Source organism: Prunus dulcis, chromosome 1 (genome assembly GCF_902201215.1).
Source record: "Prunus dulcis chromosome 1, ALMONDv2, whole genome shotgun sequence".
In the NCBI taxonomy this organism is placed as follows: Eukaryota; Viridiplantae; Streptophyta; class Magnoliopsida; order Rosales; family Rosaceae; genus Prunus; species Prunus dulcis.
Window position 1 is genome coordinate 32,767,659 of NC_047650.1, and position 22,587 is coordinate 32,790,245.

At 37.1% G+C, this 22,587-nt stretch overlaps 5 protein-coding genes across 5 annotated transcripts; 2 read left to right on the top strand and 3 right to left on the bottom strand.

The window, feature by feature from the left end:
• Positions 1–18: 18 nt before the first annotated feature.
• LOC117616696 (protein EARLY FLOWERING 3) lies at positions 19–5,325 on the bottom strand. The gene is made up of 4 exons (XM_034346089.1): positions 4,522–5,325; positions 3,267–4,153; positions 1,581–1,632; positions 19–1,383 (listed from the first exon to the last, which is right to left on the bottom strand). Exons 1-4 carry the CDS (start codon positions 4,732–4,734, stop codon positions 355–357), a joined length of 2,181 nt encoding a protein of 726 aa, XP_034201980.1. The 5' UTR covers positions 4,735–5,325; the 3' UTR covers positions 19–354.
• A 1,025-nt stretch (positions 5,326–6,350) lies between these two features.
• On the top strand, positions 6,351–10,023 carry LOC117616701 (egalitarian protein homolog). Its single transcript, XM_034346096.1, has 10 exons — positions 6,351–6,489; positions 6,792–6,967; positions 7,366–7,497; positions 7,588–7,638; positions 7,785–7,881; positions 8,197–8,243; positions 8,656–8,872; positions 9,301–9,433; positions 9,535–9,577; positions 9,774–10,023. The coding sequence occupies exons 1-10, from the start codon at positions 6,435–6,437 to the stop codon at positions 9,852–9,854; spliced, it is 1,032 nt and encodes a 343-aa protein (XP_034201987.1). The 5' UTR covers positions 6,351–6,434; the 3' UTR covers positions 9,855–10,023.
• A 123-nt stretch (positions 10,024–10,146) lies between these two features.
• LOC117616698 (clathrin interactor EPSIN 1) lies at positions 10,147–14,874 on the bottom strand. The gene is made up of 12 exons (XM_034346090.1): positions 14,736–14,874; positions 14,543–14,599; positions 14,404–14,455; positions 13,863–13,942; positions 13,660–13,738; positions 13,461–13,544; positions 13,210–13,355; positions 12,857–13,105; positions 12,408–12,565; positions 11,654–11,901; positions 10,903–11,290; positions 10,147–10,673 (listed from the first exon to the last, which is right to left on the bottom strand). Exons 2-12 carry the CDS (start codon positions 14,581–14,583, stop codon positions 10,441–10,443), a joined length of 1,758 nt encoding a protein of 585 aa, XP_034201981.1. The 5' UTR covers positions 14,584–14,599; positions 14,736–14,874; the 3' UTR covers positions 10,147–10,440.
• A 1,054-nt stretch (positions 14,875–15,928) lies between these two features.
• Positions 15,929–18,247, top strand: LOC117638069 (vacuolar protein sorting-associated protein 32 homolog 2-like). Its single transcript, XM_034373163.1, has 8 exons — positions 15,929–16,089; positions 16,218–16,339; positions 16,481–16,580; positions 16,899–16,984; positions 17,064–17,155; positions 17,372–17,486; positions 17,574–17,792; positions 17,993–18,247. Exons 2-7 carry the CDS (start codon positions 16,268–16,270, stop codon positions 17,769–17,771), a joined length of 663 nt encoding a protein of 220 aa, XP_034229054.1. The 5' UTR covers positions 15,929–16,089; positions 16,218–16,267; the 3' UTR covers positions 17,772–17,792; positions 17,993–18,247.
• A 2,227-nt stretch (positions 18,248–20,474) lies between these two features.
• On the bottom strand, positions 20,475–22,137 carry LOC117614472 (transcription factor MYB36-like). Its single transcript, XM_034343293.1, has 3 exons — positions 21,873–22,137; positions 21,478–21,607; positions 20,475–21,379 (listed from the first exon to the last, which is right to left on the bottom strand). The coding sequence occupies exons 1-3, from the start codon at positions 22,006–22,008 to the stop codon at positions 20,767–20,769; spliced, it is 879 nt and encodes a 292-aa protein (XP_034199184.1). The 5' UTR covers positions 22,009–22,137; the 3' UTR covers positions 20,475–20,766.
• Positions 22,138–22,587: the final 450 nt, after the last annotated feature.

Sequence of the window (22,587 nt, forward strand, 5' to 3'; positions counted from 1 at the left end):
ATCTAAAGTAACATAAAAGGACGGTACAATTTCTGGAACTTGATTTTCACTTTTTAGCTTGAACTTCAAGACAACAATATCAGATATTCAAAAATGGACAATTACTCCTATTACCCAAATAGTTGCTACCTATGCCCAATAACACAATACATGAGGGGAAATATCGCATATTCAGATTACACTGCTCTGGTTGTGGTATTCCAGAGGTATACAAGATATACATATACGAAGAATATACAATCACAAGATCAAGAAATAAGGAAAACCCCATTACAGAATATCATACCAAAATGGCCAGGCCACACCAACTTCGATGAGACCAATATCATTTGCAAGCCAATGAGAGAAAATCAGCTAGATCGAATCATGCTGTTTTCTCTCTTCTTGTATAGATTGGAAAATACGAGCAGCTGATGCAGTTGCAGTTCTTGGATTGTGTGGCACAACTCTAATCGCTCGCGTTGGCTGGCCTGAATCATGAGGTTGGGCAACTCCTTCTGGAGTTACCGGAGCCATTGGAAAAAGTTGAAGAGCATCACTTCCTTCAGCATTTTGATCTGTCCCCAATCGTGCTGTGTCACCTGGACTATTTGCGCTACTTCCTTGAAGCTCACTGTCGTTAGATGCCTGAAACATCATGGCATGAGGAATAGCTCCACTTTTCTGGGATGGCATATTGCATGAGCTTTGATGCTGCACATTAGAGTTTGTTCCCCCTCCTGATAACTGATCGATTTGACCATGTGAACCAGGTCCGGCAAACCAATGCATTTGTTCGACGCCTGAGCTTGGCATGGCTGGATTCATAACGGACATGCCATATGGAGGAAAGTAAGCATGGCCTAATGGAGGAGGGGCAGGAAGAACCCCCGTCCCTTGATGATGATGAGAAGCTGGAACCCCATAGTTTGGCTTAACAAAGTTACCCGTCATGGGAGTTGAGTTGAAAGGTCCACATCCTCCACAAACTGGTCCCATAAATCCAGGTCCATGATATGGCTTATATACAAGTCCTTCAGAGGGAGACATTACAGGAATTAACAACTGGTGTCCAGGTGATTGATGGAAACACCAAGGACTGGCTTTATTATCAGTACCGACAGGTGTTGGCTGTGGGTTCCCTACATATGGCCCATAATTTGAAGTCTGACTACCATTTTTCACAGAAGAAAGAGATGTTTTCCCAACTGCATTTTCTGCAGAACATTCAATTTTGTTGTTTGGCTTCTCAGGTTCATGTTTGCGCTTTACAACACGTAGTAGTGGCTTTACAACATACTCTGATGAAAGTTTCTTTGCAGGAGAACCCCTTAAAGAAGATGTGCCTAGGAAAGCAGTATCTTCAAGCAAAAGATTAGGAGACCCAGCAATCAATCGTTGGACCTGTTGAAAACAACTAGAAAGTTAAAAATCTACCCTCCTGTAGTCCTTTTGGGGTTCAAATAGCATCATTTATTCTGTGTTTATATATACATATATTTTTTTTTGGGACTATACACACATATATGTTTATTTGCATCTCATAATTGCATTCCAAGAGAAGCAGAATTACAGGGTCAGAGACTATGTTATAGTCTTACCTTAATGAGCCTATGCAACTCAAATACTTGCACTGCAAACAATCTTTGCTGACTGTAGAAAGTAACAGGGGTTGGATCAAAAACATAATTATACAACATATACCAAATCATATGAAACTTGGCAAAACACAAAACCGAAACCAATACAAGGAAAAAAAAAAAAAGAACTGGACAGAAATGAAAGATCAGGCACTTGAAAGAATCATTTATACCAAAACAATCCTTACTGTGTAATATATTCCATATAAAACTCACATTATGTAAGAGATAACTGCCAAAGGACTAGGTGCTTTAATCACAAAATATCTGCTTACCCCATGAAAAGCACCATAGCCTATTAACTCCACATGACCACACCCCCAAGCTAACCTTAGACTTGATATTGATCAGGAGTGCAGGCAAATATGACATTTACCAAACATGGGAAGAAAACATCTTAAGGATGGATTCAGAAAATTGCACATCAGAAAATAGTTATAAACAATGAGGCACTTCAGATCAGTAAAATAATAACAACAAAAAATAATAATAATAATAATAGTGAATACAATAAAAAGGAAAGCTAAATGCTAAAAACACTATCTTCAGAGCAATAAAAACGAAAGCTAAATGCTAAAACAGATTCCAAAACATAGCAACTATCTGCAATATAAATCAAGATGTCTGCAAATCTCCTTTATTTCACATAATTAGAGCTCCAAATATGTAATATTCAATCAAAACCATATAAGAACTATACATTCAGTTGTATGGATGTCATAAATGATCCTCGTTACAACAAAGTCGGACAGCAAGCGCATAATATAGCTTTCTAATTCACATGTAAATACTTACAGCTCTTTTCTTATAGTACAGAAAGAAAGAAAAAACAAAACCTTCAATAATGAAAAAAGAATATGCAATGATGAGAAGAAGCCATATATAGGGGAAATCTCATATTCTATAAAGCATATAAAAAGAGTACGCAACCCCAACCCAACAAAATCTTCCAACACAGGACATCAAAGCACTACATAAGAGATGTAATCCTCCTCACCACCATGTCCACCACCAATTCCACAATGTCAAATATAGTCCAAGATCCACAAAATGTAGTCCCAAGGATAATCCTTCATCACTTGTTCCCCTCCTTGCTCCCAGCCCTCAAGTGCCATGAAGGGAAAATTTTCCCAGTGGCCAAAAAACCAAAGCATTACGAAACCGAGACAGGAATACACCCGAAAGGCAGATACAAAAGGGCAATGAATAATGAGATGATCCGCTGTCTCGGAGGTCGCGTTGCACAAGATAATTCTATTAAGATGTATGTTTCCCTGCTTTAAGATGATCCATATCCACTGTTAAAATGTTATCGAGGGCCTTTTAACAAAAAGAAATTCCACTTTAGAAGGGATTCAGGGACTCTGCACTATGAAATATCACCTCCCTCAAAGTCGCATTTAAACAAAATTCAGTCTATACTCCTAGTTGTTATATTTGATGGTGTAAATAACAGTCTAAAACGCTTATGAAACAAAAAATCCAAAGTACAAGTGCGGAAATATTAAATAAAACAGAGGTATTATGAGACCAAAATGCTTCACAAGGACAGCTAAACATGTACTATATTTGGAAAAAGGTAAACTTCAAATTAAGCAGAAAGTAACAACTGAATTGGAGCAGCTATTGGAGAAAATAGAGACTTACTTGACGATTGCTTTTCTTGCCTTCCAGAAATGTTTCTGACCTATTATTCCTACAACGTCATCGGGAGAGATATCCAAGCCAGATATAGAATCCACCATGGAGGTCTCTGAGACATCATCACTTTTGTCTACATGTCCCATTTGAGGTGAAATACACGTTCTATCTCCACGGTATTCACTGTCATTATCAAGCTCATTGGGACCACCAGGATCCTCCCCAGAATAAGACAGACTTCTTTCCAGGAAAACAGCTCCCTTCTCTACATCTCTTGTACACTCAACAACACCATCACCTTGCCCAGTGATGTTTGGCTGTGATCCAGATCTGGACTCTTGTTGTAAGCAAGCATCACTCTCAGATAACCTGCTGAATCTAGGAACAGGATAGTCTGCATAATCTTGATTTGGAGATGCACTTACTTCTTCTGCAGGCCCATCAATCTTTTGTCTAGTTGATATTTTTGTGGCAGATTTTGCTGAATGGTCCCTAACCGGGCCACTTACTTTTATAAGATCCTCTTCTCTTTCACTTCTCAATTCTCGTCTCAAATTGAGAGTAGTTGGGGAGCTTAATTGTTTTGGATCCTTCTTGCCCACATTTTTGAGTTTCACTGTATGGCCAGAATGAGATGGGCCGATTGGAGCAAGTTTTTCCTTATCAATACCAATTTGAGTTTTACTTTGACAAAGACCCATCCTTGATTGAACAAATACAGGCACCCTAAAATCATCCTCCTCTCCGACTTTCTTTCTTTGGTCGGGTTGTGTCAAGGGCGTGTTCTCATTTGCTCCATCAGATTGACGAGCATGAAACATCTCAGCCTGACGAGTAGGTGTAGATGGATGAACATGAAGCGGAACAGGCAAATTTCCTTCAGAACGACTTCCCTGAAAACATAAATTGCTCCAGACAAATCAGATATGCAATACCCACTTTTCCCTATAGAAGCTTCCAATACTATTTCTGAATACACTATTGATTTTCCCTTATTAAAGTGCAGATATGCCAATATTGGTTATATTGGCATTTTCTTTTCTGGACTGAACTATATTGGCAATAAAACACAACACATGTACATAGTAGCATGCAAAACTACTGGATATAGCATAAAACAAAATCTGTAGTTAGCTACTACAAAAACAGAAAACCAACCTAGTGAAATCCATAACCTAACTAAAACTTAAAAGGATAACACTTCAAAACTAATCCTCAGTAAACCTTAAACGAGAAAGTTAGGCACAAATTATGAGTTTACCTGGCTCGAGAAAGCTGAGGGAACCACACTGCTAGTGCTATTTGGATTAAGAGGCATCACCACAGGGTTGAACCTCTGAGAAGGGATACTGAGCTGTTCATAGAGCGCCATCTTATTCCTTGGAGGTGCTCTTGGCCCTCCTTTATCTGCATCATTCACATGAAGTCTTGGGAACATAGGTCCCATAACCTTTTCTTCGTTCCCTCTCTTCATTTTCAACACCAACACCAAGTATTCTTACATTAAATTCCCAAAACCCACCCTCAAAAACTCAAACTTGTTCAAACCCATGCACCAAAAACAGCTCTTTTGTTGAAATTGTGCTCGCTAAAACGAGAATACCAAAAGGGATCTAACAAAATCCCAGCTAGCTAAAAGCCTTCTCCTTTCTCATAATAGATCAAATTCCAGAAAACCCAGAAGCAGACCAGGCTTCTAAAACCTGAACCGACATAAACAGACTCAGCTTATCACACCCGAAAAAACCAAGCTCCAAATTAGGCAAGACCCAGATGTCAAACACCAAAAGTAAACAGATTCCCTTTGAAAAAATGAGAGATTTCTTCACAACCCAGCTGGGAAAAAAGGGTACTTGAGAACTGAAACTGATGGAGGAACGAACTAAAAGCGTGAATTGTGGAAAAGAAGGGATAGGAATAAAAGAAGAGCCAAGAAAGAGATTGGGAGTTGAGGGCTGAGAAAGGCTAAGGCTTATTTTAGGGATTCCGCAAAGGGATCGTCTTCTTAGAAAAAGGTAAAGTGAAAAGTGCGGGGGTTTGTTGGGCCCTTGTTTGGGATAGACCCAGAAGAAGACTAGAACCTCCTCTTAAGAATAGAAAAAGACCATATGTTGCCATTGCCAACTTGGTATTATCTTTTTCTCAAGACTACTCCTTTTGGTATAATATATTTTTGTCTGTACCATGATTTACTCTTTTTTTAACTACTTTATCTGAACATAATTCAACTCAACAAGACGGATGAGGCCATTTTAGTTGAGATCATAGGAAAATTGAATATACATGGCACAAACCCAAACTACCTATGGTATTTTATTCTCAATTCTGATAAGTGTCTCATATTCATATTTTTTATCTCGGTCGCGTATGAGTTACATTCGAGAAGTGATGTATGTGCATGATTATAAGGCTTTTTATTTATGCGGACGTATGATTATAAGTAATCGATGAAATGAGTCTCATAATTCATTAATGTCTAACGAGACACGTGCACAGTGCACATACGACTGATGGTAGCGTTTATCTTCCTCTTATATCCTCTTTCACTCCTTTTTTTTATATTTTCTGATCATCTCTATTTTGCCCTCAAGATTGGCCATTTGGGTCAATTTTGCACTTTTTGATCCTAGGTGTAGCTGGAACATAAGGGACACGTGTTAGTAACTTTTTTGGAGAGTGGGATCTAAAAATGGTGAACAGCTTGACAAGCAACACAGAAAGTTTGATTCGGTAAAATCTGCAGTCGTCAAACACATCCAAAACTATTTTTATCTGATTCCATAAGCATTAAACCCAATACTTTTGCCTTTTATAAACATTAAACCCCACATGATTTTCTCAGATAACATGGACAAGATCACAAAATGGTAGTATAGAATATAGAAAATATAGCACTTTAGACTAGTTTTGGGTTAGGGGGAATGTGGTCCACTCCTACTACAAGTACAGAAGTATTCATTTTTCTTAGTCAAACAAAAAAAAAGTTTCAATTTTTCTCAATTGGTTTGTTGAAAATGAAATCGGGTCGGGTTATCCCCACGGGCTGTCGGCTTTCTCAAACTAAAAATAAAAATATAATAATAGAAATGGACATAATATTTGGTGAAGTGGAGAGAGAACCAGGGTTAGTTGGTTTCAGAGGCAAAATTAGATTGGCGTGGATGGTCCGATCACATGGCCTCTTTACCTCCTCCATATCAGACACACCTTCCTCTATCGCCTGACCCAGGTGGGTCCTTTCAATCCGATCCAATTCACGAAAGTTTTCATTTTTATTACAAGTTTCGTGTGCCTTTGATTTTATGTTTCCTTCGGGTTTGCTCATTTGCTTGCTGGGAAAAATGTGGGAAAGAAAAAAGTATATGCGAAATGTTGAATCTTTGATGATCGATTTCCATATATGCGTGACCCCAAATGATTTTGAAGTGGGTTTATGAATTTGAACTAAAAAATATTTCTTTCTTTTTTTTCCTTTAATTTTCTGGAGCACCCATTAACCTGTAAATTTGAGCTATTTTGTGTGTATTGCAGGTGAGAAACCCCCAAATTATGAACCCCAGTTGCCGCTGGTTCCTATTCATGTAGTCACTCATGCATCTCAGCTTCCTGCCGAGTTCCTGGAGCCATCAGCTGAAAGGCAATTGGTAATTGGCTTTGATTGTGAGGGAGTTGACTTGTGCCGTCATGGAACACTCTGTATCATGCAGGTATGTAGAGTTTTACTTACTCTGTACTCTTATGAATATTTGTTCCACTTCAAATTTAGTTTTTTTTTTTTTTTTTTTTGGTCAAGACTTCAAATTTAGTTCAAATCAACCTCATTTAGTAGATGTGTGCCTAATCCAAACAAGGACATATGGGTTGCTACTAAACTACCACAAACAAAAGAATTAATAATAATAAAAAAAGCAGTTACTTGCATCCCAAATTGGTTGTTGATTGGTTTCTGATTGAATTTCAGCCATTTGCTTGTATTCCCATGCAGCTAAAGAAAATAACGAGAGTATCTTACTTATAGGTCTTCTTTATTGTGAATTTTCTGCTACTCATATCCCTGGTTCTCGTTCTTGTTTTCTAATAAAATGATGTGTTTTCTTTCTGTCAGCTTGCATTTCCAGATGCTGTATATCTGGTTGATGCCATTCAGGGAGGGCCTATGCTTATCCAAGCCTGTAAGCCTGCACTTGAGTCTAGCTACATCACCAAAGTTATTCACGACTGCAAACGAGATAGCGAGGTCTCTGATTGGTTTTATTTGCATCCCATCGTGTACCTTCGTGTAATATGACATTTCATTCCCATGATTGAATTTTTTCCTATTTTATAGGCCTTGTATTTTCAGTTTGGCATCAAGTTGAACAATGTTGTAGATACTCAGGTGAGCATCCTTTATCACTGGCTTTAACTTTTCAATGGATTGTTGTTTTAAGAGAAACGTATAATGGTAGTTAGAGAAGTAATATAATTGGGATGGAGAAAATACTCATATGCTAAGTGATTTGAAAGTTCCCTTTTGGTATTCAGATTGCCTATTCGCTGATAGAGGAACAAGAAGGGAGGAAAAGATTGCTGGATGATTATATATCATTTGTGGGCCTCCTTGCTGATCCACGCTATTGTGGTATTATATATTTCGTGGTATCCATTTGAAGTTTCTGTTTCTGATCATATTTGATTATGCTTTTGGATTACATTGATTTTATGAAATTAAATGATGCTTTTATTTTTCTAAGAGTTTCGAATTAATATTAACGGGGAATTTATTTGAAAGATCATTCTTGAAGTACTGCCTCCAAGTATTTTACATTAGCTTATTCCATACCAGAAGTTTTCTGGATGACAAAATAAAAATAGACATGAGGGCATGGTGCATTGGATTATTAAGTTTTGATCTTCACATATGGCTTCAGTTTTCACCGTAAGAGTTTGAATGCAGGAATATCTTATCTTGAGAAGGAAGAAGTTCGATTCCTCCTTAGGCAGGTTAGTGTCAACATCCTAAGAATTTTTCTGGATTTTTTTCGTTTTCTTATTCTCTATGTTTAGATTTGTCGTTACTAGTCCTCTTATTGTTATCTGGTACTATACTAGATTTCTAATAAAATATATTGAAGGTTTAAGTCGGTGTGGTGACTGGGATGTGATAATGAGATTACAGTCCAATGAACAATACGTTTAGAATCACTCTACAGTGGTTTTAAACTTGAGGTTATCAACAGAGCATTAGCCTTATAACTTAAATTTGTCTATTTTGTTGATTCATATTTGCTTTACACCTAGCAAAGGGCTTTAGATAAATTTGCTTCTAGACCTGTAGTTTTACCAGTGCAGCCACAGTATTGTTTGGGGCTAGGATCTTCTGTCAAATGACATTTATTTTATATGTAATGTACAGGACCCCAACTTTTGGACATACAGACCTTTATCTGAACAGATGGTCCGTGCAGCTGCAGATGATGTCCGCTTTCTTCTGTATATCTATTACAAGATGATGGAGAAATTGAATCAACAGTCATTATGGTATCTTGCAGTTCGAGGTGCTCTCTATTGCAGATGTTTTTGCATCAACGACAACAATTTTGCAGACTGGCCACCTCTCCCCCCTATTCCAGGTATCGAATCCTCCCTCACAACTATACTAAGACTTCAAAATGAGATGAAATGTTTTGCATTCATATAAATACGTTCTCATATGAATACAAGCTTAAAGCTATTATGTCTGAGGCTGATGTTCGTAATTCGGCTCCAATTAATTCTGCCACTAAGCATTATGTGCATGTGATGTCATCCATTAATGTCCTCATTGCTAATTTTTGATAGAATTATGTGCATGTCATCCATTAGTAGAATCTCTAGCCTCCTAAACTTACTACGGATACCGTTTTATGTATGACATTAGACCATAGTGTTTCCCTAATGTACTTGAGAGCATACGGTTTTGTTGGAATGTGCAGCAAAGCACTTTAGAGTGTACATTTAATTGAATACTAATTGCGTTTCAAAAAAACTTGAATACTAATTCAGATGTTATTTCTTCTAGCGGATAACCTAATAGTGGATGGCAATGCTCCGGAGGAAGAAATCCTTTCAGTGCTTGATGTTCCTCCTGGAAAGATGGGACGTGTTATCGGGAGAAGAGGAGCTTCCATTTTGTCAATAAAGGAATCTTGCAAGTACCATTCTATCTCTATCTCTGCATGTTTCGGTAGTTTGTGCTCCATTTTTCTCTCCATCTTCCCCCACTTATTATTACTTCAATGGTACAATTTTACAGTGCGGAAATTCTCATTGGAGGTGATAAGGGCCCACCCGATAAGGTCAGTCCATTGCATTTATATAATAGTTTCAAAGTAGGGGTAAAATTAATCCAAGTTTTTTTAAAACTTATTTTTCACATTCAAATTCAGACCTTTGCTTATATGATTTTATATGATTTCATCATCAAAGCAAAAAACAACTGGAATTTGGAAATGTTTCAAATTCTTTTGTAATTTTTATTTGGTTTTGATGTAGGTGTTCATCATAGGACCAGTGAAGCAAGTGAGGAAAGCAGAAGCCATGTTAAGGGGGAAGATGATGGACGTGTACTACTAGAAACATATCATGTTGTCGTCTTCGCCCCTTTCTTTAAAAATAAATAAATAAAAGAATTCTAAGAAATTGGGTCATCTTTTCTTTTTCTTCTTTCCGTGCTCTTTTTCTTTTCTTTCGGTACAGAACAGAACCCGTCATCTATTCAAATTGTTCTGTTTATGAAACGACATCCTGTTGTGCAGATAAATTATATAATTGTCAAACAAAAGGACGAAGAAAAAAAAAATAAAAAAATCTGTCGTGGCTGAGACATTGGCAAAATTAAACGTTTAATATACAAATAAAATCATAGTAACCTAATGATATCTGGAATAATTTTTCTGGACCGACCATGTTAATTGCCACCACATTGTTCAAAAGACTAGAGGATTAATTTAATCACGAAGCTGTTTGCAATCCACTGGAGTTTATATATAAAAAGTGTCGCAATCATCTTCACTCACGATCAATACAATCCTCAATACCACAATATCCATTGACGGATGTATTAACAAACTAAGCACACCAAAAGACAGGACTTTCTCTTCAATATTTTGGCCGAGTAGGCAAAAGAATATGCAGACAAAAAATGGCAGAAATAACAAAATTACTTTTGGAAACCACCGTATTGGTATTGTTGGCCGCCGCCACCACTGAGACTCGAGAAGATATCATCGCCTCCCATTCCCGGCGATGATGGGAACCCAGATTTTCCAAGACCAGTCCCAGAACCCATTGCTCTACCCATGTAATACGAAGTTGGGGGCCCTTTCTCCCTTTCATCTGATCCGTCAGTCAATCCACCCACAATCCCTACATCCGCCAGATTTACCTTCTTGGCTGCAAGTACATGAAGTGAAGAGGGGATTACAAAAGCAGCCTAAACATGCGATTCGAAATGTCAACATACATAGTCTCTGCTCAAACAATTATATAGACATACATCACCCGGGCAATTTTTCTAAATCTCAACTCACACCTTGAACATTAAGCAAAATTTACTTTCATGTACACACATATAAATTATGCTCATGAAAGGCAAAATGCTAGTTGAAATGGTTGAACTTACAAGCAGATATATTAAGATCAATCAGTCCACGGCTAAGTGAGTCGGCCCAAATGCCAGATTTCACCTGGAAATCCTTCTTGGGTGGACCCTTCAGGTCTGCTGAAGATTTTTTACCCAAATTAGTGTCGCTGCCATCATTGACAGAACTTTGGGAAGGTTCTGAAGATGTTGAATCAGACTGAGAGGTGAACGCCCCAAAAATATCAGATTCACCAAAATTGTGAAGTGGAACAGTGGCAAAGGGATCAACAATGTTGGTGTTTGTTGGGGCAGCATTTGTAGACTTGGTTTCTGGCTGCATAACTGGATCAGGGGCAGAAAAAAGATCTACTGTTGAAGAAGCCAATGGAGAAATGGTTGGTTGAGAAGCAAATAGATCAACACCATTCTGTATAATTAGTTAGAAAATAAGATTGTTAGCACTGAACTTTAAACCCTGTATGAGGAACAAAAGTAATATTAAAATAAAATTTAAAAATGGAAACTCCTAAATTCAGTTGCTTGTTAGAATTCCAAAATCACAACTAAAATATTTCTACATGTTCGAAGGTTGCATAAATTAAACTCTGCCCCCTGTAATCAGGAGTACGCTTTACTCATACCCCTCTTTGTTATTGTTTGGCATTTAATGACAAACGTCACAACCAAAATCTATGACTGGCTAAGCAACAAGCACACTGAAAAAGCTACCTAAATTGTGAATGGGTGTACATGAGCTATGTGCCAAAATTCAGACGTAACTGCGTCTGACCTGAGTTTGAGAACTTGCTCCATTTGCTGTCTGGGGTGGTGCTGATACAAAAGTTGAGTCTGCAAATGCTCCAGTTTCTGCCTGGGGTGGTGCTGACACAAAAGTTGCATCAGCAAATAGATCAACCTCTGATGAACCGCTGTTAATCCCAGGCTTTTCTGCAGGAACAGATGTTGGAGCATCTATGAAGTCATCAATCAAACTTTGTCCAAACAGATCCACTTGGTTTGAGCTTGCAACAGCAGCCTCTGTTGAAATAATATAGGGCAAAATGAAATGTTCAACTATATCCCAGGAATCATACATATTATTTAAAAAACCAAGAACAGTAATTCAAAAATCAATGCACTAAAAGATTACCCCATTAAACATCATTGCATAGGATAGAAGAAAAAGCAGGAAAAAATTACATCAAAAAATACTGTGTTGAATGTAACTAGTGATATTCATATAAACGCATATGTTTGAACAACTACCAAAGAAATCAACTAAATATATAGTACATCCTATAGCACATGCAAATATTCAAAAGACCATTATGTTTAACAAATCAAACAATCTCGAAAAGCATCCTCAATGCCTTCACGACATCACTTGTGATAAAAAATCAAAGAGCCAAATGGCACCAAATTGATTGTAGCTACGAGACACATAGTAGATGGTAAACATGAAGCAACATTTGCCAATGTCTGCCTCGCAAAACTTCCTTTAACTAACACTAAATTAACAACTGCACCAGAGTTCGTATACTTACTAGCAGCAGAAGTCCCTCGGGGATCAAAATCATCATCATCATCATCATCATCATCAGGAACATTTGCGCTTTGAGTATGAACTGAACTGTAATTCTCAGAGTCATTTGATTTATTTGATGACTTTGACACACTGGATGATATATTATCCTGATCCTTCCTGCAAGAAAAACATTCGGAAGTTAATAAAAACAAAATCACCAAAGCAACATATATGTGCTACAGTCTCTCTGTATACATCTGTGCAAGGTGTGTGTGTGCGTGAGAGAGAGAGAGAGAGAGAGAGAGAGAGCTGCAGTCGAAATTGGTCATTAGTAATAAAAATCGTAATTATTCCCAAATCTTTCCCTCTAGTTCTGAATCTCAGAAGAGCCTTATCCAGTGTTAGTCAACATTTCTCAGCATATAGGCACAATTGTTTGACCTATCATGAACAGTAATGATTAAGTACCTGCTGCCATAGCGTGCTGAGGCCTTCTTTGAAGAGCTCTCTCGACGTGACCTGCTAGAGCTGTCCTTCTCAATCTTGTCTTCTTCATGTCGATCCCTGTCTCTATAGCTATCCTTGAACCTATCACCAGCTCCAGTACCACTTAGACCTCCATAGCGTTCGCTACTCTGATAGCTGCTACTACTAAACGAGGCTGAAGTTGCGGAACCTGACTTATATGTTATCCCAGTAGATGAAAGTCCAAAGTACCTAAAGTTGGCAATGTGCTAAAAGTTTATAAGATGAAAACTAATCAAAAGATTTAGAGAAGTTCAAGTAAACTTGAAAATTTAGTCCCCAAAAAATAAACTTACTTGTCACGATTCGCAGCAGCTTTATTTCTAACTTCTTGTATTTTGTCTTTGTTATTTAAAAGAGCCACAATGGTTTCCGCCTTCTTCCTCACATTTATTCCCAAATCCTTCCCATTTGGCTCAACATATTCAAAACTTGTGAGAGCCTTCACCACCAAAAAACCAAAGGATAAAGAGGTTTGAGTACACTCAACCATATTCTAAACTTCATATCTGCCAAAAAAATTCGGGATAATAGAAACAGTCCTTACTGAGATTTGGAAAGTATGTTCTATAATGTCATCCACAGCACGTTCAGATCCATGTGACACCAAATATTCTATAACAGCCAATGCCTGATACAGAAATGATAATGTTGAGGGCATAAATAGGCACATGATTCTATGAAGTTATAATACACTAGAAACCTCTGTAAGCACCATATTTGAACAATATTAACTGAATTCTTACCTTATAGACATAACGCCAATCTTTTCCTGTCTCGGTCAATCTTGTCCACAAAACATTCATGACCATCTGACATTCCGAACTGAAAGATAACAAAAGTCAGCAAATCCGGGTAAGTACAGCAAGCCATGTTCTTTCTGATTCTGAAATTTACTGCAGGGAGGATTAAACAAGGAAAAAAACAGATAAATGGAGTTGAAAATTACAATTTTTTTGTGGCCTGTGCGATCTCTGCCAATGCAGATCCATGAGGACCCCAAGGTTCATTATCCGTTGCATCCAATACCTGTAACATATCAGTAATGAAACAAATTTTGCGTGAGCTAAAATTAAAATTCACAAATTGAGAAATAGCTGATATTCATATCATCCACAGTTTACCCCTAGAAAACGAGAAAACACAAAACGTATCAGCTACTTAAGCTAAAATACAAATTTGATGCATGGATTTCTTAATTGGAGAAGACTTTTTCCACCAACTTCTCAAAGCTAAAAAACCAAAACTAAGTCCAGAATATCATTATTTCTGTCTAAATGTATCTTAAAAGATAGATTTAAGCTTGCAAAAAGCACAATGGTACAACAAACATTGAACACAAACAGAAAGGGCACTATTCGCACCATGAATACAATAATTCGAGTTCAGATCTATAATTTTAATCACAAAATGAAAATTCTAATGAAAAATGAAAAATTCAAAGAAATTAAACGTAACCGAAGTTAATTAAACTCTATTTGTTGTTTTACCTTCTGTTCCATCTCCGGAACCTTCAAGACCTTCAGATTCACCTCCCTCTTTCTGCACATTAAGACAAGGAAATGAAATTAACAGCTGATAAAAATGAATAAATTGCGTAAATCGAAAATGCCAAGGTCGGAAGCTGACATTTCTCGGACCGTTTGATCGAAGACCTTCATGAAATCCATGACGAATCTGCAGAATCTGAAATATTCAAAAAAAAAATTCGGAAATTCGTGATCAGTTTGGAACAGACAAATATTGCGATGCATCCGATGGAACCGCAAAATTTGAAGCCAATGTATGAAAATTTACAAGATTATAATGGAAGAAGAAGCACCTTTGAGTAGAAACCAGAAAGGAAAGGATTGCAGATCTTGGCGTGCGTCGCAGTGGATAGAGAGAGAGAGAGAGAGAGAGAGAGAGACGTAATCAGGTGGTCTCGTTTGTGGTTTTAAATCTCATATACTGTCCGTCATATTTTGCAGTTACAAAGAAATTGAAGGTTAAACCGGTAAAGCCAGCGCGGCTCGCAATCATATATTGCCAAATAAAAATAATTATGGGCTTTTTTTTGTTCACCCAAAAAGAATAATAATTTGTTACTTGCCAAATAAAAATTAGTCGTTTTTGTTACTTAAATTTGATTTGATTTGATTTTTTTTTTGTTTTTTTTGTTTTTGGGTTTCGTTAACAAATTGTATTGACACTCAGAAATTATGAATGTACACTAGAAGCTTCTTAACTTTGGACCCGAAGTTTTTGGGCAACTTATTTTAAACTACCTTGTTAAAATTGGTTTCTCAATTTAGCAAGTTTTCCTTATTTCAATAGAACTTAGGTGCGAAGAACTCACTAGTGTAGTGGTTTGGTGTATTTATTCATTCAAGTAAGGTCCTGGGTTCGAGTCCTAGCATCCGTGTTGTGTGTGTAAATTTAATATGATATCGTCCATTTCAATAGAAAATGTCCTCAAAAAAAATATATATATACCACAAGGAAGTTGATAGTGGGAACGAAACGAGGTATAATAAGTTTGAGAAGGAGTGTATAAAGGTTTTATTCAATTGTATACATGCTCGATTTTGAGGTTAAAAGCGAAGATTCTTTGACAATATAAACAAAATTTTGCTGAATCACGTAAATTTTTAGTTCAAAAACTCTGTAAGGAAGTAAATAAAATTTTGTCAAACCACGTTAACTCTTGGTGTGGTTTTTTTTTTTTTTTTTTTTCATATTGGGCTTTAAGGGTGGCTCGCGGTGCGAGATTGTGGTATCCATAAATCACCATTTTTTTTCCCTTTTCCAAAATTAGGGTTACTGAAAAACTCATGAAATTTATTAATTGGATCTGCTAGTGGGCCCAATAAGCCCAACCCTAGAAATATATGGGGCCTGGGTTTTCTTAAGGCCGCTCGGCCTTCGCGTGCTGGTTCATCAACTCCATTTCCTAATTAACCGTCTGGCTCATTTCTTCATACTACGAACAAATCCCATCATCGTAGTCCCGCTGATTATTCGTCTGTCATAGTAAATTACCTCACAGCCTGTGATATAAGTCTCCCTCTTTTGTCTGGTTAAGTTATTTCTGGTACCTAAAAAAAACTACCATTCCTGGTCTGCTTTTACTCTTTAACCAGTCCAACCTTCGTGACCGATCACCCTGCAAAACTCTGAACGCGGTTTTCAATATTGTCAGTCCGTTTTTTTTTTTTTTCTTTTTTTAAAATTATTTAAATTATATAGCTTCATTTATGTTGACCGTTGCTTTGTTCAATCAGATGGTCAAAGTCACTGATCAACTTGTTTGATTTGGTTGCAGGATCTTAAAAGATATTGTTTTGCTTGTCTGGAAAACAAATCAAAGCAAAAATGTTTAAGCGAGTGTTTGGGAAAGCAAAGCAGGAAGCCAATGCCCTGCCAACTATACACAAATTAAACGATGTATGATTTTGGGTTTGTAGGTGTTGTCAGGGTTGTGCTGGAATTTTTTGCAAATTTTACGAGTCTGAATTTTGTGTTGTGATTATAGTTATATGGGTTTTTGTTTTTCTGCTAAAAGTATTGTTTTTTGGGATTGTGCAGACACTTGAGATGCTAGAGAAAAAGGAGAAAGTTCTTGTAAAGAAGGCAGCTGCGGAGGTTGAGAAGGCTAAGCAATTTACTCAAGCACGAAACCGAACTGGTAAGAACCCCCTACAGGCTACATGTCGTTTATTTAGTTTTTTTCTGTTCCTTTTTTTTTTTTTTGGTGAAATTATATCATATAAATATATGTTTTGTATAGGATCCGGAAAGAACTTTTTTTTTTTTCTTTCTTTTTGATTTTGTTGGGTTTTTAAGAATGATGCTAGGCTGTTGCATGGTTTGCCATTTGTGGTGGAAGGACATGTAAAACACTAGAAAAAACAATGGAGTTATTAATTACCTGTTTAAATCTGAACCCGTAATTTTTTTCGCAATTATTATCAAATTGTATACCTTATTCTTGTTTTTTATCCAGCGGCAATAAAATGTTTAAAGAGGAAAAGGCTTTACGAACAACAAATTGAGCAGCTTGGAAATTTCCAATTGCGCATTCATGATCAGGTAGGTTCTGTTGTAAATTTTAGTGAAGTTTCATTGTCGAGAGTTTATCATGAAAACATATTTTGAATTGGGGTTTCAGATGATAATGCTGGAAGGTGCAAACGCTACAACGGAAACTGTTGATGCATTGAGAAGTGGAACATCTGTGATGAAGGCCATGAACAAGGCCACGTAAGTTGCATTTAAACTGCATTCTGCAGAATTTATAGATTCCATGGCCATAATTGCCATAACAATGAAAGAAATTTAAATTCAAATGAACTATAGCATCCTCTGCAAAGTCAGTCTTAAGTTACTCTCAAAGCACTTTGGATGATCTTTCAAAGGAAGCATTCCATATCCTTCTGTTCTGAATAGTACATCTCAACTTTGGCCTTTTTTTAACAGGAAAATTGATGATTTGGAGAAAACAATGGATGAGATCAATGACCAAACTGAAAGCATGAAGCAGATTCAGGAGGCATTATCAGCACCTATTGGTGCAGCAGCTGATTTTGATGAAGTATGATCTTTGCATGTTCTTAGTTCATGCATGCAATGGTTTATTTTCAATATATTAGGTTCAAATTATGCAACTTCGTTTCTGCAGGATGAATTGGAAGCAGAGCTTGAAGAACTGGAAGGAGCTGAATTGGAGGAGGAGCTTTTCCAGCCAGCCACAACTGCTCCCGCAGCTACAGTACACGTAAATGCCCCGGTAGGCAGGCAACCAACCCAACCAGCTCCTCAGAGGAACAACCGTGATGAGGATGAGCTTGCTGCATTACAGGCAGAGATGGCACTTTAAGAGGTTACTTATATGTATCAGGTTGGTAATTTATCTTGACAATGGACTCCTCACTCAAGCGGGGTGATGCACATAATAAGATTTAAATTGTCGTAGAACTTAAATAAGAATTCAGCTTCTGTTGGATTAAGATTTAAATTGTCATTTGAATCAAAGTTATGTTTCTCAAAGCATTTATGTTACTTCATATGATCTGATGGGTTTTGTTGCTGTGTTTGCAGTTGTTAACATATAGAAGGAGAAGATTAATAAAACTTGAATTATGGAGGATGATGCGAATCTCTCGGACTCTCCAGACTGACTTGTGACTTTTAATACTGCATTTGATGGTCTGTATGTATACAAAATAATAAGTTGGTAAAACTGTTTTTACTACTTTGTAATATAATGGGTCAAATATTAGGCTTCTTTGTACAACTAATACTGGGAACTTAGTCTTTTTTTTTTCTTTTATCACTATCGAAATCTTATTATGATTTTACAGACTTAAACATAAACTCTATGCTTGATCACAATTTTAGAATCATTAAGCTATGATTTCGAGCTAATCGATGACTTGCAAAATCGGCTATAGCTCACAGAATGATTCTAAGAAAATCTTAACACACGCATCGCATCAATTACATGAGGGCAATGGAAATATATCATTACTCTCCATACATAATATTGATCCATTGACCGAGCAACGTGCATGAAAAATATTCAAAACGACGCACCATAATTTGAAGGATTCAATGTCAAAGAGAAGAATGAACAAAACATAAAAGCACCATAATTTGAAGGATTCAATGTCAAAGAGAAGAATGAACAAAACATAAAAGCATGTATAAGATGGGTGTGAACCATGCTTGCAATTTGACAAAGATTCTCTACTTAAATATAAACAGAACAAACCGTGGGGACCATAAGTGCATCATCATATGAACACAAGAAAAACAAGAACCTGTATGTTTTTGCTCTGGTGTTTCAAAGAGTTTCATAATTTTAATTTGAACTTTTAGACAGGCAACAAAGTTGAGGTTATCTTTTCTCTGACTTGGAATAACTCTGTCTTCCATAAAGAAAAGTCTGAAAGGGATGCCCCACCTTAAGTTCTTCACTTGCTGATGATTGTAAGGCATAAAATAGGACTATGGGGTGTGATTTCTTAATCACATCAGACTAATTGCAAGATTCTTCACTTGGTTTGTTTTTTTTTTTTCCTTTCTTTTTCCTTATTGATTTCTCTTAACAGCTAAATTCCATGAATTTGGACTTTCTGAAATAGCCAATGGAGAAGAGGGACCTCTATTGTGAAAACAAGGGGCTCTTACACATTGTCTTTTCTGATTTCTGATATGGGATTTATGCTTTCTTCTTAAGTTCATTTGAAGAAGCAAATGACCCACTAGTATAGTGGTTTGGAGCAATTGTTCTTCAAGAAAGATTCTGAGTTCGAGTCCTAGCATCCTTGTAGTGTGTGCGTGATCGCCCCTCTCAATAAAAAATGTCCTCAAAAAAGTTCATTTGGAGAAGGAATATTCAACCACACATAAAATGCCACCAAGAAGCAGATAAAGAACATTCATTATGATGCAACCTTTGAAGTTCAATGTGAAAGCATAAGATAAGAGACAGAGAGAGATCAAAACGTGAACCCCATCTGTTTTAAACCTTTCTGTAAATGCAATATATCCCATAATTAAGAAAACTTCAAAACCAGATTCCCAGCCCTGGATAGCTTCGATGATTTTCAAACAATCCCTAATTGGGGCAATTCGCGTAGATGGAGCATATGCAATGTTTGGTAGCTTATGGCAAGTGAACTAATCTCATATTTTAAGATGATGACTAAGACTAACAATGTTTTATTTAAATTGGGTTTCCAAAATAAACAATAATGATTAAGTAATGCTTAAGAACTTAATAATGGCAGTGATTAGTGAGGCTTAATTATAAGCTTAAAGTCTTCCCTTCACCAATAAATTGTACGGGAAATTAAAAAATAATTATGTCCTCTCGATTCGTGAATGGACAGGGTACTTGACCGTACAATGAAAAATGAAAACGATTTATGGATAAGTTTAATGTTTTAGTTATGAATCACAGCCCTCAAACAGTGACACTTGACCTTAGGCACACACTGCATGAGTAATTTAAACCATATGGAGTCCCTAAACCCTAAAAGAATGGCTTCTCAATACACATAAAGAGAGAGAGAGATATATATATATATATTTATAAGTTTCTATAGGGTAATGTATGCACATGTGTATTCACATTGCTGCATGAGATGAAAATATCCAAGCGATAATGGAGAGGGGGATTGGAACACAAGACCTCAACTGCTTCTTCAAACATAACCTTTGATTTTACCACTTCCAAGTCTTGAAGTTGCAGAGATGATGTAGCTTATGACTGAGTAAAATATCAAAAGCAGGGCAGAGTATCTTTTATGGTTATTTTTTGAGAGGGACATTTCGGATCATGATCAACTTTGAATTGGCCACACCCCCACACAACTTTCATGACCCCTGGCATATAAAGAAACAGGCAAACATGCTGAGGCCATCCAAACCCCCCAGCACTGATTCTTTGTGCCATTGTACCTTAAAGACAGAGTAAATTAATTAACCAAATTTCTGAGAACCCACAATGGGAATGCCTGTGAAAGTTGAAAGCTTTATACACAGACAAACAAAACAAAAAGAGGCAAAGAGGAAGGGTTCCATACATGTTCATCTACTAGTCATTACTTAAAAATTTGATTTACATCACATTTTCTCCTCCTCTATGAACAGAAGCAGAGGTCCAACTGAGACTGAATGTGACTAGAATAAATGAAAAAGAAATTATAACAAAGGGGAACCAAAAAAGAACATCCTTTTTTCTAGCTAATATTTACTTCCCCCATTTCCTTCGCCAATTCTAAGCATTTGCTTTTGTTTCTTTACCCCATGCTTTTTGTTTTTCACAGATGGTTGAGAACCCTTTGACTCAGTCCTTGTTTTGTGCCTCAATATGAGCTTGAAAATAAATCACCAAAATTTGTACAGCTAGCTGGGCCAAATTCACTGGTTTTTTCTCCAAAGCACATGCCATAATTCACATCATAAGGCAGACCGAAATCTGTAAACATCCCAGAATCATCAAGGGAACCATTTCCAGGTAGTGAGGCACACTTGTCAACAGCAGCTATTGAAGAAGAGTCTGAAATGTTTGAGCCATCCTGAGATAATGAAACAGTAGTGTAACTTTTCTTTGAACTTGCACCAAAATCCGAAAAAGCCATGACGTTGGAGCTGTATAATTGATCTGGTGAGTTTAAAGTCCAGGTTTGGTTATAGGCATTCAGTCCAGAATTAACATCAGTTAACATGTGCAATGTGGGTGGAATTTGGGTTTGGAATGTTGAAAAGGCAGAGTCTTGGGGTTCAGCTTTTGGGACACAAGGCAGGGCCAGTGAGGCTGCAGAGCCAGGAAGAGTGGCATTGTTAGTGGGCTCTTTGCTGTTCTTTGTTGTGAGGTTTTGTTTTCCCCCAAATAGCTTCTTCTTTAATTTGGTGTTCCAATAGTTCTTCACATCATTATCTGTTCTTCCAGACATCTGAGAAGCTATCACTGACCATCTGAAAAAAAGTGGGGAAAAATGTTAGAAATTATTAATAGTGTTGCAGATATAAAAACCATGAAAAAATTTAGTATAAAGAATGATAAATGGACTTGCCGGCTTCCCATTTGGTTGTAGAGGCTACATATAATGCTGTCTTCCTCTTCAGTGAAGCATCCATGTTTGATGTCTGGCCTCAGATAATTGAGCCAACGTAAACGGCAACTCTTCCCACATCTCCTAAGACCTGCAAAAAAAAAAGGAAAAATACAATTGTAAGAAGAAGAAAAAAAGTTCAACCTTTTCTCATCCAGAAAAATTCTGAGAGTCAAACTGATTAATGGGTTTAGTATGGACGATTCACTGAACAAATTGGCAAAATAAAAAAAGAAGAACCCTTTTGTTCTTTTTTTCATAATTTTCATTCTGTGAGGTCAAAAGATAGAACTAAGCATCACACAGAGACAGAGTGTGCGTGTGCGTGTGTGTGTGTGTGAGAGAGAGAGAGATACCAGCTTTTTTGGGCAAAAGGATCCAATTTCCACCAGTTCCATGAGTCTCAAGGTAGCTCTTGAGAGTTGCGTCTTCATCAGGTGACCATGGACCTCTCTTCACATTATCTTTGTCACAACACGGAGTGCGTCCCATGGCTAATTACTCACTTCCACACACACACCACCAAAAAACTAATTTCAGAGAGGGAGAGAGAAAGACTTAGAACCAGAGACAGAGACAGAGACAGAAAGAAAGTTCAGACACGCAGATGCTCCAAAATAAGCAAATGCAGGAGCTTTTGGTGGAGAGCTTATAAAGATGGTGGCACCTTAAAATAAAAAACAAATAGAGTAAATGAAAAAAGGCTTGACCTTGTACTTGTACGACCTCCCCATTTCTCAACTTTAATTATAATTTCTTTTTATCTGGTACTTGTTCCTTGCATTCCAAGACAAAGACCCAGTCAACATTCACACAAAAACTGTATTGACTTTATTTTTATTTTTATTTTAACTTTTAATATCGGGTAGGGTAATATCATGATTCATGAAGATGAATGAACCATTCAAAACTGACGCTCCAAAATGTCCCTTAGTCGAATTTTACTGCTTTAATTAGTTGTGTTCTTCTAGCTCTGGTCAGAAGATATGGACTTAGCCACCACACAGGCACAGGGGAACAAAACCCTACTCTTGCCTTGATCCACATCCACTGACAAGTGATTAGCGGTAA

What these genes read in the sequence shown, in the direction of transcription:
- LOC117616696 (XM_034346089.1), bottom strand. Translation starts at nt 4,734, where the DNA reads ATGAAGAGAGGGAACGAAGAAAAGGTTATGGGACCTATGTTCCCAAGA. An exon ending in CCTCAGCTTTCTCGAGCCAG is followed by an intron (nt 4,154 to 4,521) that starts GTAAACTCATAA and finishes TTATGTTTTCAG; the next exon opens with GGAAGTCGTTCTGAAGGAAA. An exon ending in AGTTGCATAGGCTCATTAAG is followed by an intron (nt 1,384 to 1,580) that starts GTAAGACTATAA and finishes TGTTTTCAACAG; the next exon opens with GTCCAACGATTGATTGCTGG.
- LOC117638069 (XM_034373163.1), top strand. Translation starts at nt 16,268, where the DNA reads ATGTTTAAGCGAGTGTTTGGGAAAGCAAAGCAGGAAGCCAATGCCCTG. An exon ending in AATTGCGCATTCATGATCAG is followed by an intron (nt 16,985 to 17,063) that starts GTAGGTTCTGTT and finishes TTGGGGTTTCAG; the next exon opens with ATGATAATGCTGGAAGGTGC. An exon ending in AAGGCCATGAACAAGGCCAC is followed by an intron (nt 17,156 to 17,371) that starts GTAAGTTGCATT and finishes TTTTTTTAACAG; the next exon opens with GAAAATTGATGATTTGGAGA.
- LOC117616698 (XM_034346090.1), bottom strand. Translation starts at nt 14,583, where the DNA reads ATGGATTTCATGAAGGTCTTCGATCAAACGGTCCGAGAAAT. An exon ending in GATCAAACGGTCCGAGAAAT is followed by an intron (nt 14,456 to 14,542) that starts GTCAGCTTCCGA and finishes CTTAATGTGCAG; the next exon opens with AAAGAGGGAGGTGAATCTGA. An exon ending in GCTGCTGCGAATCGTGACAA is followed by an intron (nt 13,106 to 13,209) that starts GTAAGTTTATTT and finishes TGCCAACTTTAG; the next exon opens with GTACTTTGGACTTTCATCTA.
- LOC117614472 (XM_034343293.1), bottom strand. Translation starts at nt 22,008, where the DNA reads ATGGGACGCACTCCGTGTTGTGACAAAGATAATGTGAAGAGAGGTCCA. An exon ending in CCTTTTGCCCAAAAAAGCTG is followed by an intron (nt 21,608 to 21,872) that starts GTATCTCTCTCT and finishes TTTTTTTTGCAG; the next exon opens with GTCTTAGGAGATGTGGGAAG. An exon ending in TACAACCAAATGGGAAGCCG is followed by an intron (nt 21,380 to 21,477) that starts GCAAGTCCATTT and finishes ACTTTTTTTCAG; the next exon opens with ATGGTCAGTGATAGCTTCTC.
- LOC117616701 (XM_034346096.1), top strand. Translation starts at nt 6,435, where the DNA reads ATGGCCTCTTTACCTCCTCCATATCAGACACACCTTCCTCTATCGCCT. An exon ending in ACAATGTTGTAGATACTCAG is followed by an intron (nt 7,639 to 7,784) that starts GTGAGCATCCTT and finishes TTTGGTATTCAG; the next exon opens with ATTGCCTATTCGCTGATAGA. An exon ending in ACCTCTCCCCCCTATTCCAG is followed by an intron (nt 8,873 to 9,300) that starts GTATCGAATCCT and finishes TATTTCTTCTAG; the next exon opens with CGGATAACCTAATAGTGGAT.